The sequence below is a fragment of the Brachypodium distachyon genome, chromosome 2, assembly GCF_000005505.3.
Source record: "Brachypodium distachyon strain Bd21 chromosome 2, Brachypodium_distachyon_v3.0, whole genome shotgun sequence".
NCBI classification, from domain to species: Eukaryota; Viridiplantae; Streptophyta; class Magnoliopsida; order Poales; family Poaceae; genus Brachypodium; species Brachypodium distachyon.
Window position 1 is genome coordinate 19,272,112 of NC_016132.3, and position 17,965 is coordinate 19,290,076.

Consider the following 17,965-nt stretch of genomic DNA (forward strand, 5'->3'; position numbering starts at 1 on the left):
TGACAAGAGAAGAAGGGTTCGGTCTGAAACTGTATTGACATCCGTAACACCATTTACATGGAGACTTGCTGACAGGTATTGATCCATCCAACACAACTACAGAAGACACCGGAACGAAGCATCACTTTTGTTTCTTTAGCAGTTATTAGCCTGCTAAAGGGGTAAAACTAGCTGCTAGCAAGAAATTCCAGGTTGGTTCAGCTGCTTCAGGGACCCTTTGGAGGGTCATGGCGGTTGTTGGCGCCGGACCCGGGGTAGTCGTTCACCACCTCCACGTCCATCCTCGCCGCCGCCCTGCCCAGGCTCATCTCCTGCAAGATCGACCACATCCAAACCGTACATCGATTAATTCTCAGCGCGTGCATCAGGACTATTAAATCTAGACACAAATTCGACAGCCAGGTATATATTCAGACAATCAGACCGGAAGAACAGCGTATACACGGTACCTGAGGAGAAAGTTGCAGAGACGGCGGGTGCAGCTGCAGGTTCCTCGTCAAGTGCAAGCTTCCTGCAAAGAAAAACAACAGCCGACTGATAAGCGACAGAAACATACTGGATCGAGAGATTGAAGAACCGAGTAGTCAGTACTTACTTGACGTGGGCACCGCAGACGCCGGCTGCAGGATTAGGAGAAGGGCGACGGCAAGGATTAAGGCAAGGAGATGCTTCCTGGAGCGGCAAGACTCCATTGTTGGAGCGGTGGCGAGGGGAGAATTGGCGGCGCCGCTGTTCTGTTCTGTCTCTGGCTCAATGGTCGGCAATGGCGTGATGAGATGCTGGGTGGGTGGCAAACTGGTGGGCGTTGCCTGCTAGTGCTTGGGTTTTTATAGTTGGACCAGGGCTAGCAAGCTGGCTGCTCACATGGCTTTCTCTCCTTGCCCGACTACAAAAGGTCAACTTCGATTACTTTCCCCTGTCTGGATGCTGGAGGATGGTCTGCGAAGTCTTCTCTTGTGGATGTACTTGTGGTATTTTTGTATGCGAAAACAGGAGAACCTATCCTTTTCAGTTCATAGGCATACAAAGAGCAGGTGATATTAAAATTCATTGGCACTTAAATATCCTTTATAAACTTCAATTTTCGTGCTAAACTAGTAGATACCACAAGGTTCTAGATTTGTATAAAAGTCTTAACCATGGTAAGATTAATCGGTGCTATTCTTTCAATGATAGCTAACTTACCCGTCAACAGCGAGATGCATATGGTGATTCGTCACGCGTGTATATGATACTTAAAAGAAGTTCTCGAAAGGTCAGTGCATAGTTGACGTATTCTTGTATTTCCTCTGATTTCATAAAAAATGTCGTCCATTTAATAAAAAAGTTGTATTAGCTTAGTACAAAATAGACGATATTTTTTATGGATGGGAGGGAGTAGCAAAAGGCAAGAAAACATTCCCATCATCGATAAGATCGACGGGGAGCATAATGTATGTTTGGTTTACGGCCAAAATAGCACTATCAAACTCGGTAAAATCCGGCTTGACAATTATCTGGTCAATAATTTTTTAGCCTATACTTGACCAAAGATTTGATAAAAAATTGTGAGAGGATAACTAGAAACTCATTTACAACCAAATTTTTTTTAAAAAAAAAACATAGACCAATCAGTAAGTGCGTTGCCTACATTTCCCGTCAGCTCGAGGAGTTTCTTTCCTCGACCAGGCCAGCCGCCAGCTCGCTTCATTCGGATGCAGAAAATCTCGAGCTGATTCGGAGCTCAGACCCGTGAGTCACGAGCACTCTTCCAGCGGTTGCCCCGCTCGACTGTTCATGGCCAGACGTTGGACGGACGTAACGGAACTACTGCTCCGTGACCACGCAGCGAAGGCAACGGAACAGTGTAAACCTAAATGGGCTACTCCACCGTAGGCCTCTCGACGGCTTAACAACAGTACAGTACCCGACGGGACCGCACCGAGATGACTTTCCGGTGTTCTCAAGGTGCATACCACAAAATCGCCCCGTTTCCTTTCTCTTCCCGAAAGTTCTCTTTGCTGTCTCTGACGAGGGATTCTCTCTTTTTCACCCCATGGTGTACGTCAACCCGGTGGTCCAAAAGCAAAATGTTCTTCGTTCCGGAAAGTTACGGAAGAATTTGGAGTCAATGTGAAGTCACACGGCTGGAACTGTCACCTCCCTCACCACTTCATACTTCAGTTCAGACCCTTCCTGACTTCCTGTTGTCACTGGCATCAGTGGATATTGTTGACTGTTGAGCCTCTGCCAGCTTAATTAGTCGTATCAATCACACTGTTCAAAGCGTACAATTGTGGTCCAAATTAATGTGCAGTTCTAAAGATTAGCCTAACTTTACTAAGACTATGTGCAAGATGTTACTCCCTCCGATTCTAAATTGTTGTCAAAATATTACATGTATCTAAATGTTTTTTAAGAATAGATACATCCATATTTGGTCAAATTTGAGTAAAAAATTTAATGTCAGATGGAGTATTTTATTTTCCTGTGCATGTACATGAGAGGCGGGAAATGACTCTAGCAGAAAGAGTGTGAGTTTGCATTTCGGCTTCTGAGCAAAACCCTAAGGACAGTACATGAGGGTCTGATGTAACTTAATCCAAAATGGGAATTCCGTTTTCTTCCTATTTTCTTTTTGAAGTTTCAGATCACGATGCTGACTGTAACTCGAGGAATCGCATCGTGACAAAAATGAAACATGGTGTAGCTCTCATCGTGCTTTCTAATAAAGCTGGGATGAAAAGCCTTTTTTCTAAAACATGTAGCCCTGAAATTGACAAAAGAAAAATATATTCCTTCTGTAGTTCTCATATCGTGAGAAGCGCCTCGGAAAGCAACGAGACGCGAAGCATCTGTCCACAAAATGGGCCGGCTTGGGGAAGGACAGCGGCCATGCATGACATGACATGGGCCGGAAGGAACATATGTTTGTCCAAGCGGAAGCGGGAGATGGGTGAAATACTGACATGGCTCTCAGGTGCAGCTACTTTTTAGAGTGAATAGTAAATTTTAAATGATTACTTCAAATTTTCAAAAAGTCTTGATCAAATTATAATATACTTACTATGTAACCAGCACACTTCATTGTCACCTGGTGTCCAAAAATCGCCACATGATGTCCACGTCAGCTCATAAACCGGTAAAACGAGTGTGTGGTTGATTTGAAAAGTTCAGGATTCCTTTTGCACCAAAATAAACATTAAGTACAAAAGGTAAACATCGGTGACAATTCAACGACGGAATGAGAACTTCTTTTCATTGTCACCCTTAGCCCGGAGACTCCATTACCCATCTCGATCAGGGGTTTGACGCATCGCCATATCATTGTCATGAAACGGCGCTTGCGCCAATTTTGGTACTAGCATTGTTGCTACTTGCTACTAGCAACATGGCCAACGCTGAACCTTTACTTCCTGACTTACTACTGACTTATTACTGTACCTAGTATGCAGACAGTCCGGCCGGTCAAGTTATCATCACACTCTACCTGATAGCATGGTGTCTTCTACTAGTATTACAATACGGGTTTATCGAACAACTTTGTTACTAGCTCCTTGGAACTCCTGACGGCAATTGGAACAACACGAAGAGATCCTACTGTCGTTTAACAGGCACAAGCAGAAGAGCCACCTTCTTACGGAAAACAAGCTGCCCTGTTTCCTCCATATCGATATCCCCCTCCTTCACCCCATCAGGAAGTTCCCAATCAAAGCAGTACAACAGATTGGCCAGCACGAGCTCAACATTGGCCACGCCCATGGCGACGGCAGGGCAAGCCCTTCTCCCGGACCCAAACGGGAGGAGCTCAAAGTGCAACCCCCTGAAATCAACCTGCGAGTCCTCGAACCGCTCAGGGCAGAACTCCTCCGGCCTGTCCCATATCGCCGGGTCTCTCCCCATGGCCCAGACGTTCACGTGGATCCTGGTGCCTGCGTCCACGCTGTACCCCGCAATCTCGCAGCTCTGCATTGTCTCCCTTGGGATCAGCAGGGTGCCCGGTGGGTGTAGCCTGAAGTTCTCCTTCACTATCATCTTCAGGTACTTGAGCCTCTGGACGCCTTCTTCGTTAACTCTGGAATTGTTGTCGTTGTTGTTCCTGACAACGGCACGCACCTCGGCTTGCGCCTTCCGCATCACCCTTGGGTTCCTCATCAGCTCCGACATGATCCAGATCGTGGTCACGGCGCACGTGTCAATTCCACCTGCAAATGTATCCTTTAGTGAAAAATGGACATTGATTGTGAATTTGTGATTCTAACCATTAATTTACCAATCGATGCTAATCAGTTTTAGTACCATGAGAATCCCCTTGATGTTATCACGGGACAGAGCCAGAGGCCCATCCGGATCCTTCCACAACTTCACCAGCGCATCCACCAAGTCCTCCTGCACGCCAGCCGCGAGCCGCTCAGGCTCTAGATGCTTGTCAATGACGGCATCAAAGAAAGCATCAATCTTGCGGAAGACCCTCCGCCGCCTTGCCGCGGCGCCCGTGGCGAAGTCCGCGCACCGGGCGAGAGTCGAGGACGGGAAGAAGTCCTCGAAGGTGAAGCTGCCGAGGACACGCAGCGTCTCGTCCATCATCCCCTGGAAGCTGCTCCTGTCGAAGGAGTCCGACATGTACGTCTTCCCGAAGGCCACCGTGCCGATGATGCCGTCCGATAGCGCGTAGAGCTTCTCGCTGAGGTCGACGGGGGTGGATAGTGAGCCGGCGGCAGCGGCGGCGGAGAGGGAGCCGACGAGGCGGTCGACCTCGGCGGCCCGGGCGTAGGCGAAGGACTGGACGCGGCGCGTGCTGAGGAGCTCCAGGACGAGGAGCTTCCGCATGTCGCGCCAGTAGTCGCTGTAGGGGCCGAACGCCACGTCCAGGAAGTTGTAGCTCAGCGTCCTTGCACCTACATATATATGGCCGACGGACGGAGGCAGGCGAGATTAGTGATCTCTCTTGTGCTAGCTGCTGATGTTCTTCCGGTTTTTTCTCAGTCCTCCATTGCTTCGAACTGTTTCTCTTTCAGTCGCTTAAAATTGCGATTTCTGAAGGTGTATATGGCTTCAGTCCGTCAAAAAAAAAGTCAGAGTGCAAATTTTATTTTTTTGGTTTAGTAGAGATTTCAAGACAGAGATGGTGATTCAGACCCTTTTCGAAAAAAAAAAGACGTTTATTATCGAGCTGTGCCGCTCGTGCCCCGGCTTGGACCGTCCCGGGATTCGGCCTCGGACACGTGGGTCAACATGGCTCGGCCCATTTAACATTTTTTGTTGCATTTTTCTTAAACAGCGATTTCACAGCGGGCTGATGTGCCTGGGCCTGACTTCTGCCTTTGTCGGCCTGCCGGTCCATCGAAACAACCTTCAAATGGATAAACGTGAAGGACAAATGGAAGTTCATCTTTGAAAATGCCTTACACTTTAACCATAAATATTGTTACACTTTAATGATAACTCGTCTGTATGTTTCTGTTACACTTTAACCATAAATGTTGTTACACTTTAACCATAAAACGTCACGACAATTTATATGTTTATTTTACACTTTAACCATAAATGTTGTTACACGTTATCCATAAAACACCACGACAGTCTATATGTTTCTTTTACATTTTAACCATAAATGTTGTTACACTTTAACCATAAAACGTCACGACAATTTATATGTTTCTTTTACACTTTAACCATAAATGTTGTTACACTTTATCCATAAAACGTCACGACGGTCTATATGTTTCTTTACACTTCAACCATAAATGTTTTTACACTTGATTTAACCATAAAACGTCACGACGGTCTCTATGTTTCTTTTACACTTTAACCATAAATGTTGTTACGCTTTAACCACAGTCACGACTGTCCATATGTTTCTTCTGATAAAAATTAAGTGTTCCTTACAAATGGTCCGAATTCTAGACCATTATGTATGGTACGTGTCTATCAAGTCGACCTGATCCAATGCTATTAGGTATTCTCCCGAGAGGCCGAGACCTCTGTCTCTTCATTTCTCCTCTCTTGTTCCCCTCGGTCCTCCTCTGCCGTACCCACCGACGCTCATCAAGGCCACAAAGGCCTTCGAGCTCTACCTGGCGCTCGCCCCGTTCTTCGTCCTTAGCCTCACCAGCCTCTCCATGCGCCGCCAGATCAGTCGCATCCTCACCGATCTGGGCACATTCTGCACCAGCAATCGCCTCATCGGCTCCAGCAACGGCTACGTTGCCGTCGCCAGCGAATACCGGAAGAGTATTCGCGGGAGATCTGGATACAGAAGAGACGGCGCCGGCGAGGTCGAAGGCAAACCCCTGCCCGTGTTGTTGGGCTCCTCGATCTTGGCCCGAGCCGAGCCTCAGTTCTGGACTTGAAATCGGTTTCGGGTTGAGCCAGGCTCGGCTCGCCATCTTCGGGCAATAGGCGAGCTTTTTAGCCGGCTCGCGTGCAGGCCGATACACAAGTTAGCTACGGTTCGTGCCTGAATTATTGAGGAAGCACAGGCCAAGTCTATCTTCTCTTGTCCCTTTTACTAAGATAATGTAAGCCTAGAAGGATCTTGTCGCCTACCTTTAACCCAAATAACGAAAATGATGTTGCAATTATAAATTATCAGAAACTTTGTACGGATTATTTCTCATCAAGAACATAACAAGGCTAAAACAAAACAAAAATAGGAAGTACTAGTTTGAAATAGGAATTAAGGCTGCCATGAATTAACGCACACATATGTTACCTGGTGAGTTGGGCCGGCTGCAGCACTGCAGATCGTTGGTCCGGAGGACCTCCTTGGCGGCCTCCGGCGACGTGACGACCACCATCCGCACGCGGCCCAACTGCACCTGCACCACCGTCCCATACTCCCGGGCGACCGCCAGGAAGTACCGGTGCGGCCGGCTGCCGAGCTGCAGGAGGTTGCCCAGCACGGGGAGCTGTTTCGGGGGGCCAGGAACAGGAGGACCATTATTTGTTGCTGCTCCCTGTGTTTCTCTCTTGCTACTACTGCTCCTGATGAAGAAGAGGCAGAGGAGAGGGATGAGAAAGAGTGGTGATATCCATGGGAGAAGAGGTGCCAATGACGATGGGTTGGGAAGAGAAGGGGCAAACATGGAGTCAGGATACTGTGGGACGGTCGATCGCTGCCAACGGTTAAATAAGACGGGATGACTGCATGAGGGGATGGCTGGACATAAATCAGCACTTCATATATATCGGATATTTAGTACTACTAGCCGAAATGACCGTGCGTTGCAACGCGATAACAAAATAAAATGATGAACTCGAAGACATGCATAAAAAATTTCTCATTTTGTTTTTCTTTGACAATCAACAAACATCATTTTTAAAAAGGTTTCTTCTAAAGATTTTTTCTCTATACCTTCTGAAAATCACATAGCATTCGTCATTGAGTTCTTTCTTTCGAGCCCTCATAGCTTCACAGATTGTGTGCCACGGGTCCTGAGACGAGGCGATCGGAGGGTCATCCATGAGGCCTGTCAACTCGGACTTGTATCCCGGCCAGTGATACAAATTTGAAAAAGAAATCTACTTGTTTTCCCGAACGAAATAAGCTCACGATACTAAATTTAAAAAAGAAAACAAAATATCTTCCAACATTTCAGAATCATGGTTTGCTAATCCTCACAATCCTCCCAATGAAAAGAAGTGATTGGTAACAGAAAGTAAAATACAATTATTTTATCCGATTAGTAGCCCAATCATTAATATTACAATGAGCTCTATGTGACGGTGCCATAAAAATTGTCAACTCAAGAAATATTTTTTTGCCAATAATCCACAATTAGTGCCCACACCCACACAAATGCAACATCAGAAGAAGAGCCTCGTGAGACTGGACCATAAATATTCTAGATATCCTATTCTTCAAACCTACAAGTCTACTCTACTTACATTGGCTTGTGCTCATCGGAGGCCTGAATGCCTGATCAGCTGCCTTGATCTGCCCCCACAAGGCGTCGGCGGCGCTCATCTCGGATGCGGCGGGTGCTCGGGGAGGACGGCGACTGCAGGCAGAAATCTCGCCCTGAGATGCCGTCACCGAAGATCCGGCCGGCGGCGAGATTAAGGAGGCTGCCGGCGCAGCCCAGTCGCACGTCTCGGATGGCTGGATGCGGCGCGTGCTTCGGGTGGACGCCAGCTGCTGTACTCGGGGAAACGGAGGAGCTCCAGGTGTCACCGCAGCTCTGGCCGGCGGCGGCGTAGGCGAAGCCTAGGCGTCGCTTGGCTCTCCCGTGGCAGTCGAGGAGAAGAAACACTTCGGGCGAAGGAATATCAGATCGAGGAAAGGGCTACGAGTGTGTACGAGTTAGGCCTGCTCGTTGTGCCGATTAGTTCGGCCTGTTGGGCCTGCTGTGTATGTGTATGATTTCGGCCTGCTCGGCGGTGAGATAGGGGCGTCGGGCCATGGATCGGTGAGACGGGTGTTGGGCGAGGCGAGCGAAGTTTGACAGGCGACGAAACCGCGTGGTGAAGGGAACGGTTCGTATTTTTAGATAGCTATAGATAAGACGTTTCGGTAGTTTAATTTATAGGTTTTGCCATTTTTCTATATAAAAGTTGTCGGATTAGTTAGAGATTAGTTGATGTGCTAACCGTTAGATCTTATCGAGCAGCAACATTGGAAGATGGAGGAGTGGAGATGATGTACATATCTTGATCTAACAGCTCTGATGCATCAACTGAGATTGAAGATATGAGTAAATTTCACAGAACCGCAGGTTTTGAGGTTTGGTTCTCACCGAGCCACGACTTTTGCTAATTTGTCCGTAAAACCACAGGTTGTTGAGCGTCTAATTGTCTCACATCACCTAAAATGACGGCTTATGCGATTTTGATAGCTTTTCTTACATGTGGGTCCCTCCTGTCAGGCGCCACATCTTTTTCATTGGACCCCCTGGCTTTTTCTTTTTTTCCTCGTCCCCTCATGCAAACTACGAGAGACAGCGGCGAGCGGCGTCGTTGCTCTCTGGGTGGTTTCTTGCCAGGAATTAAGGGATGAGAAATGAGAAATGGTAGATGGGTGGAGGGTGTCCTCTGGGTCAAAGGAATTGGAGGAAAAGGGACTAGAGCAATGGGCATCAACGGCGGAAGGCTCGGTGGCGCACTTGGCCGGCGTTGGAGAAGATGAACTCTAGGGGCTCCGGCGCGGCTATGTAGTGGGATTAAGGGGTATAGGAGTTGTGTGGGGCTCTTGGCTAAGCCTTTACATATCGGCGCGTCCGCGCATAGTGGACGACGTCCATGGCGAGCGTGGGGAGCATCGCTCCAGGAATCCAGGGGCTACTGCAGGACACTGTCGTGTTATACATGGCGTGGGGATGCTTCGACGTGAAGGGACGGGAAGAGGGAGTGAACAGGGTGGATTTTTACCGCACGATGCCGAGATGCATGCGAGGTGCTCGATGCCACGATATCTGGCACGCGCGGGAGAAATGGCCTGCAGCTGGCCCCGTGCTTCCTTGGCATGTGCCTAGGCCGGAGCCATTGGCCTGCAGCTGGCTCGGGGCGGCGGACGCGCGGGCCATGGCGGATGCAGCTGGCTCTTAGTGGCAACGCTCTCCACGCCACGGGCCTCATCCCTCTCTTGGACGACGCTCTCCTCGCTGCGGGCGCCGGCGTCGCCCACCCTCTCAGGGTCCGTGCCGCGCTGCCCGGTTGCCCCTGAGCGTCGGTTTCCATCGAAGATGAAATTCGGTCAAGCAAAGGGGAGAGAAGAAGCTGATAATTCAGTCGGGACTCGCAGCCGTGAACTGAAATCAGGGAAGGCATAGAAGGCTCAACAATGAAAGGGGCGTATATATGTGCTAAATCTTGGGTTATGGAATCAAGATGGTGAATGAGCGGTTGAAGGGACGGATCGCTGGCTGGCGCCACACGTCCAAGCAAAAACTAGCAACGGGAAGCAATTCCGAGTGATGCTGATGGGAAGGCACGCAGCCGCCGCACTCCAGCTTCGAGGGCCTCTCGTCTGTCGTGACCGATATGGCCGCCCATGGCCGACTTCCTTCTCACCAAGGTCGTGTCCAAGGAGGTGCTGCCATTTGTAGAAGAAGACGTGGCGCCTAACAGGCGGGACCCACATGCAAGAAAAACTATCAAAATCACATAAGCCGTCATTTTGGGTGATGTGAGACAATTAGACGCACAAACTGTGGTTTTGCGGACAAATTAGCAAAAATTGTGACTCGGTGAGAAGGTAGCCTAAAAAACTGTGATTCTCTGAAATTTACTCTTAAGATATCTTTTTACAAAGGGCGTGCCTGTTGCTTAGTCGACTGAGAAATAAGCTGCTTATTTCTCAGTCGACTGGCTCAGCGCTGCTGTTTGTTTAGTTTGTACGTGATTGTTTGTGGGCCGGGTTTTTTGTTTGTTGGGTTTATAGGATTGGGCTCCCCTCCACTGTATTTGGGTTTCTTTTGTGTTCCTGTCCAGCTCTGATCCTATCGAGTAATTGGGCTTTAGGCCCCGTTACAAACACACAAAAACTCGCACACAGAGTAAAAGAAAAGGTTTCCCTAAAAAAAAGTAAAAGAAATTTTTTTTTTTACAAAATGGGAAACTGACACATGACGCAAAACAACTTGTCTCTCAAGGAAAACGGAAGCTGGATCTAAAACATCTCTTCCTTACCACCCCCGATGAGCAGACAAGACACAAAAAGGAAGCCATATAACCCTAACGACGAAGGAAGAAGATCATGACGGAAAAAACTCCAACGGTGGCGCGCATGCAGAGAAAGCTTCAACAAACTTTCTGGGGAAGGGGGACACAAACCAAGGTGACAAAAGCCTAAAACTTTCCCGATCTCTTCTCTTCTAAACTGTTATACCTTTCTCTCTTCAACAACTAGCATGTCTTTGAAGGCCCTGTTGAGATATGCCTTTACTTTCTGCAAAATTTACATGCTGCAACTTGAATCAGAAATCTCACTAATTTGCCTGTATTGCTGGGACAACAAAACAACAAGCATTATTGACATGTATGGTGATAACCTACTGGGCAATTCACAGCTGGATCCTGGCAGCATGATGGGTGAAAAGACAGTTAGCTCACCGAATTCTTGGCTTAGCTGCGGATATTGCTGGTGGTGAAAAATAGCCATCAACATAGCTTGGTGGTTTCTGTGCACATTGAATGGATGATAGTGTCATTGTCAAACTTCATGTAAAAGCCGGCGGTTCGGGAGGGGAAAATGTACTAAAACTTGCCTCTTTGAAAGAAGTAACATACAAATCTAAGGTTTGTTAGGCTTTCTAAACTTCATGTAAATTGGGTTGTACCATGAGTGAGAGTTTCTGTTATCTTTATTGCTATCAACCATATCTGACTCGGCTTGGCTAAGTGACAACTGCAGGATAAATAAACAGAAAATGTAGCAAAAGTTGCATTGAAAAAGGGAAAAAAGGACTGTACCTTCAAATTATGAGGCTCTGATGTGTTGTATTCAAAAGGTATTGGGTTTGACTTTATTTTCTCTGCATACTGAAGGTTATCACCTTGTTTGTTGCTCTCGCTTGCCAGATCTGTTGAAGAGAAAAAATATCAAGAGACGGAAAAGACACAGAGACACGGGACGAAAAAGAAAACATTAGTACAAAGCTAGCAAAGGCTATATTGCAATAAAATGTAGTTTCAGGAGAAGGAGGTCTAAAACCTTGTCTGACCTTGTTCATGCGCTTGTTTATTTGCCGCAAGCCCAAGTCGGACATTTGAAAGCAATTTGTTTTCTCCACTTGTGCACCCATGAGTACCAACCTTGCGCTATTATGAACTGGCAATTTGTTGCTGTCCTCTATTGTATCCTGGTATGTACATAAGACGCAGGAAGAAAAATGGAATGAGAACACATAACTATATTAAACCCTAAGATGCAATTCTGTCGCTGTGTAATAATTGTCAGCAAAAAAGGAAGTATGAAAAGAGGATAGAAATTAAAAGGAATTTGGAAGTTAGACGAGTAAAAATGTCAGACACTTGACCGGAGAGACAAACAGCAATAAAAATATAATTAGACCTATATTCTAATTATTCTGTTATCTTCAAATGCAGGTTCGTTCAGATTTAGGATGGGGTTCAGATTGCTGCAATTAACACCTTCGGTCTGAATATCCTTGGAAGCACCTGTAACAGAATAATTAGAATATAGGTACAATTCCTTGGCTGATATGTCTGTTTCTAAATTTTGACCAGGCTGTCAAAATATTCAAAAGAAAAAAAAGAGTAAATACTCAGGGGGAGAACTCCAAAAAATATATGTAGGCACACGGATTTTTTTAAATGAGATAATTCTAGAGGAACTAACTACCTCCATCATCTGAACTGCTTCCTCCATCCTTTGATTCATCTGAATGATGTGGATCACCATTGTCAGCGTTACTGGCATTGCCATTGATCCCCATGAATTCATCTGATTCCATTGTAACGTCCAAAAGGCACACCCAAAAACAAAAATTCCTAAGGAGAAAACACAGGTGGTTAGAGACTCAGATTCCATCGTAACATTCCAATAACACCGAAAAACACAAGATAATGATCTCCCGCAAGCCTAGAAAAGAAGAACTAAGCATACTGACAAAGAACAAAAATGCATCTAATTACCACTTTTACTGCTTGGACTATATGACAACAATAAGACCAGTACACACAAAGACCACCGAATCATGTTTTCAGGCATTAAAAAATTGTTCCAAGACATCGAAAAATTGTGAGTTAAACAATGACATTTTGCATGAAAAAAAGGCTCAGCTCATGTGAATGATATGCATCATCCTTGTCAGCATTATTGACATTGACATTGTGAGAGCATGAGACACCGGCTGCCCTGTTCGTAGCACAATCCTAGCTCGTCTGCGCAAACAGCATCATACAAAACAGCAGGCCACCATCCCTCCCCCACCCCTGCCACATATCACTCTGTGATCATAGGGGGCAGCTCGTTCCAAACGCAAAAATCAGCGCACTCAAACTGGCCCAAAAAATTCCCTACTCAAAACGGGAACACAAAACAATCGGATACAAAAATTGCACATGAAGAGGCATGGTGTGCAAGTCACTGTCCAACAAAAAGATCTAAAATATCCTTTTGGGCCCTAAGAAAACCCTTACTAACTTGCACAACCAAAAACATGATGTGCAAGTCCTTAGCGAAAACTCAAAAATTGTGCATCGTGAGTTTACATGTGTAGCTCAACTCTCTAAGCTGCACATTTTGAGGCGTGGTGTGCAACTCGTCAACTCTCCGACAAATGAAACCTTGCTAGCTTGCAACACCAAAAACAGATGTGCAAGTCTTTAGCGAAACCTCAAAAATTGCGTGTCATCAGTTTGTGTGTACAGCTCGACTATCTAGCTTGCACATGATGAGACATGGTGTGCAAGTTAACTCTCCAACAAAAATGATCTAAAAAATCCTTTGCTAAATTGCACATTTTGATGCATAGTGTGTAACTTGTCAACTCCCCTGACAAAAAAAGAAAACCCTACTAACTTTCACATCCAAACAAATACAAGTCCTTTGTGAAAAACTAAAAAATTGCATGACAATGAGTTTACGTGTACAGCTCGACTCTCTAACTTGCACATGATGAGGCATGGTGTGAATCAACTCTCCGACAAAAAGACCTAAAAAATTCTTTTGCTAAATTGCACATTTTGGGGTGCGGTGTGAAACTCGTCAACTCTCAAACAAAGAAAATCCTACTAACTTGCACAACAAAAAACATGATGTGCAAGTCCTTAGCGGAAACTCAAAAATTGTGCGTCAACAGTTTACACTCAGCTCGGCTCTCTAACTTGCACATTTTTGGGTGCGGTGTGCAACTCATCAACTCTCTGACAAAGAAAACCTTACTAACTTGCACAACCAGAAATATGATGTGCAAGTCCTCACGAAAGCTCTAAATTTGTTTGTTATGAGTTTGCGTGTGCAGCTCGACTCTCTAACTTGCACATGACGAGGCATGGTGTGTAAGTCAACTCTCCAAAAAAAAGACCTAAAAAAAATCCTTTGCTAAATGGCACATTTAGGGCGCGGTGTGCAACTCGTCAACTCTCCAACGGAAAAGAAAACCCTACTAACTCGCACAACCAAAAACATGATGTGCAAGTCTTTCGTGAAAACTCAAAAATCCCACGTTCATGAGTTTACATGTGCAACTTGACTCTCTAACTTGCACACGATGAGACATGGTGTGCAAGTCAACTCTCCAACAAAAAAAATTAAAAAAAAATCCTTTGCTAAATTTCACATTTTGATGCATGGTGTGCAACTCGTCAACTCCCCCCGACAAAATCCTACTAACTTGCATACCCAAGAACATACAACTCCTTCGTGAGAACTCAAAAATCCCGCGTCATGAGTTTACATGTGCAACTTGACTCTCTAACTTGCACACGATGACACATGGTGTGCAGTCAACTCTCCAACAAAAAGACCTAAAAAAAAACCTTTGCTAAATTGCACATTTTGATGCATGGTGTGCAACTCGTCAACTCTTTGACAAGAAAGCCCTACTAACTTGCACAACCAAAAAAATGATGTGCAAGTCCTTAGCGAAAGCCCAAAAATTGTATGTCATGAGTTTACTTGTTCAACTCGGCTCTCTAACTTGCACACGATGAGACATGGTGTGCAAGTGAACTCTCTGACAAAAAGACCCTACTAACTTGCACAACGAAAAACATGATATGCAAGTCCTTAGCGAAAGCTCAAAAATTGCAAGCCATGAGTTTATTTGTGCAGCTCGACTCTGTAAATTGCACATGATGAGGCATGGCGTGCAAGACAACTCCAACAAAAGACCTAAAATAAATCCTTTTCTAAGTTGCACATTTTGGGGCGCGTTGTGCAACCCGTCAACTCTCCGACAAAGAAAACCCTACTAACTTGCACACCCAAAACACATGATTTGCAAGTCCTTCATGGGACCTCAAAAATTTTTTGCACACCCCTGAGTTATTTATGTGCAATTGACCTTTTATGGGTAACTCATCAGAACAAAAAGAAACTAAAACCCTTGATGGCTCCTTCCTCTTCCAGACTTCCTAAAGATAATTTGTTTGAGCTTTGTATGTAATTGATTTTCCTTAATACAACATTTTCGGATGATTCTTTGCTTCTCTCAAACTTATGCCATTAGTGAGTAGCGAGGGTCGAAAGACTGTGCATCACAAACATTTGCATGATATGCCAGCCCACAGAAAATATAACACCTAAAACACATTGCATGTCCATAAAAAGAGACCACAGACACATACTAAAAAAATATTCAAGTTTTGATAAACCCTACTGCTATCACATGTCCAGACTACTACTTGTTTGCAGGAGTCTCTTCTTCATATGGACCGAGCCACCTCTCAGCGATTGACAGTGTAAACATGGAGGAATAGCCCGCCCAAGGTGTCCACCTCAAATCGGTAGAACGCTGTCCTTTCTGATTCCATGGCAAATGCAGAAATCTGCCCATCCATCAACAATAACAATGGTCCGGCTTGCTGCAGTAGTGTACTCGCCGATCATACACTTAAGCGGCGGCTTGAAGACAAAACTTCTAATAAAACAAAACTTATAGCTTGAACTACATAAAATAAACTTAACAATCTTAGCATCATCAGGAACAGGAAAAAGAACTCACCGGAATCCTGCAACCATGTCCATGTCGCTCACCCTGTGCACAATGAACTCACGGTGATGTTCATGTATAAGTCAACACCTTTAAAAGCAACCAGAATCATTGCAACATCATCATCACGGAGTCCAGCCATGTCCGTGAACACAATTGAGTGGAACAAAATCACAAACTTCGTACACGACTTCTTGAAGACCTGCACAAAACAAGAAGAAAATAAACTCAATACACAATCAGAAACTCGCCAAATTAAACAAGAAAACACAGAAGATAGGCCTGCGGATCTGAGGAAGAACAATCAGAAACTAACCAAAATAAGATTGGGTCTTCACCAATAACGTCATCCTGCCCCTCCACTACAGCTTCGAAGGCGCACCAATAGGACACTGTCACCAGATTTAAGCTTATGGATCCTTGCAAAAAGTCTCCAATATGCACCACAAAGAATGGTGACATCATTCCTCCTCTCAACATACACATCACTTAAATCCACTGAAATCCCGCACGACGAGAAAATTCTCAACAAAGTCGGTGAGACGATCTCTGAAGCACGGAGGTACACTCTATATGGCCAGAAAAATTAAACCTCAAACCGTGACTAAAAATTATTAAGGACCACTGAGCTACAAGCAATTGATTAAAAAAAAGAGAATAAAACGAACATACCACAAAATCCCTGCACCCGTCGCCCATGTTGGTGAACGATGATAAGCACACATTGGGATGCTTGCAGACCACATCAAACTTATTGCGAGCATGGAATCGGGGGGCCATGATCTGCAAGAATGCAGAAAATGTAGATTCAAACAAAATGTTTTGCGGAGAAGGAAAAAGGTACTCTAGATTCTAACTGAAAGAACAAATAGCCTCATAAACATAGATTGCAATAACCCCACTAATAACAACTCTGTCAGAACCCCCCCCCCCTCCCCCCAGAACAACATATCCCCACACAGAACAAAACAAAAAAGTACTCTATTATCCAGTCTGGGATTTTATATCAAGATTAGTTCTGCCAGAAAGAGTTAGTGGTAAAAAAATCAACTACTGAGAACCAACGTACTATGTTAGAGTTCTCAACTTCTCAATTTGCCTGACGGATAGGTTCCATGATTTAACTCTCAGCTGAACTAAATCGTGATAAATAAATAAATAAAACACTGCCCCTCCTAGCAAAAACACATCCCTTGCCGACAAGTTCAAAATCTCTCACCCGCCCCCTAACACCATACCCGCATCGCGTACAATAATAAACAAACAAACAACGGTCTATTTGCCTCTATCGAATCACAAATACATATACACAGAACGAACAAATACTTATTTCTCAGGCGCCTGATCAATAGCAAATTCGTTTTACAAATCAAGCAGCTGAGCAATAATCACACTTAATTTATAAACTACTAGTACAGTAGTTTATACAAAACATAACAATATAATTGGACATTCAAGCAAAATGATCTCGGGGCCGATGCTAGAAGCCGCGGCCACGGACATGGCACCCAGTCCACGCCGCCCGCCGGCCGTGGCTGGCGTCAGAGCACGTGGTGGCGCAGTGCACGAGGAACTGTGCGGCGGTGGATAGCGCCGATCAGCCCTAGACTCCTTTGCTTGTCTCTTGCACGATAATCTAATCCGGCGCCGACGCGTATCGAGAGCGGTCACCGCAGAGAGTTGCTGCGTGGACAGTTGAGTCGGCGATGTCGGCCCGAGAAGGCAGCACTGTGGGAACAGGAAAAAGAAGGTTCGATGGAGTGTAAGGAGACACGGAAAATCAGAACATGCACGGAAATTGATGCATGGTGGACGACGACGATGAAAGAAACCTTCTTGCTTTTATTATTAGGGATTATTATATTTTGTTATGCCTAGTGGGCTTGTGATTGTGGGCAAAGGGAGCCACAGACAGAGAGATAAGAATAAGTGGGCTTAGTATGAACAAGAACTTCGTGTGGTTCATAGAGCACGGGTGTTAACGAACATGCACGGAAATTGATGCACGGCAGACGACGAAGGAAACTTTCCTATTTTTATTATTAGTGAGGGATAGATAGACTGAACCCTTGTAAATTGAAAATTGAAAACGGAGTGCGTAATAGAAGAGCGAACTGATCGAACACACAACTACGCAGTCAGTGACGTCACCCTTGGTATGGCCAGCTGACATGCCGAACCGAGCCACCGCGATCCGTGGTGTTCATTGCGAGCAGAACACGTCTCAGACAATGGGGCCCAGGAATCTACGTAATTGGTATGGGACTCGGGCCCTCGGGAACCTTCGCCCGGAAAGACTTGTTGCATCTCCTTGCGTGTTAATGAAGCGGTTGGGACGTACAAGCGGCATCATGCGGGCAACTCTG

At 45.6% G+C, this 17,965-nt stretch overlaps 2 protein-coding genes across 2 annotated transcripts; both read right to left on the reverse strand.

Moving 5' to 3' along the window:
* On the reverse strand, positions 1 to 811 carry LOC100842746. The gene is made up of 3 exons (XM_003568176.4): positions 596 to 811; positions 450 to 511; positions 1 to 311 (listed from the first exon to the last, which is right to left on the reverse strand). The coding sequence occupies exons 1-3, from the start codon at positions 690 to 692 to the stop codon at positions 207 to 209; spliced, it is 264 nt and encodes an 87-aa protein (XP_003568224.1). The 5' UTR covers positions 693 to 811; the 3' UTR covers positions 1 to 206.
* Positions 812 to 3,138: 2,327 nt separating this feature from the next.
* Positions 3,139 to 7,119, reverse strand: LOC100832751 (4-hydroxyphenylacetaldehyde oxime monooxygenase). Its single transcript, XM_010232940.3, has 3 exons — positions 6,695 to 7,119; positions 4,279 to 4,877; positions 3,139 to 4,197 (listed from the first exon to the last, which is right to left on the reverse strand). Exons 1-3 carry the CDS (start codon positions 7,065 to 7,067, stop codon positions 3,577 to 3,579), a joined length of 1,593 nt encoding a protein of 530 aa, XP_010231242.1. The 5' UTR covers positions 7,068 to 7,119; the 3' UTR covers positions 3,139 to 3,576.
* Between the last annotated feature and the right edge of the window lie 10,846 nt (positions 7,120 to 17,965).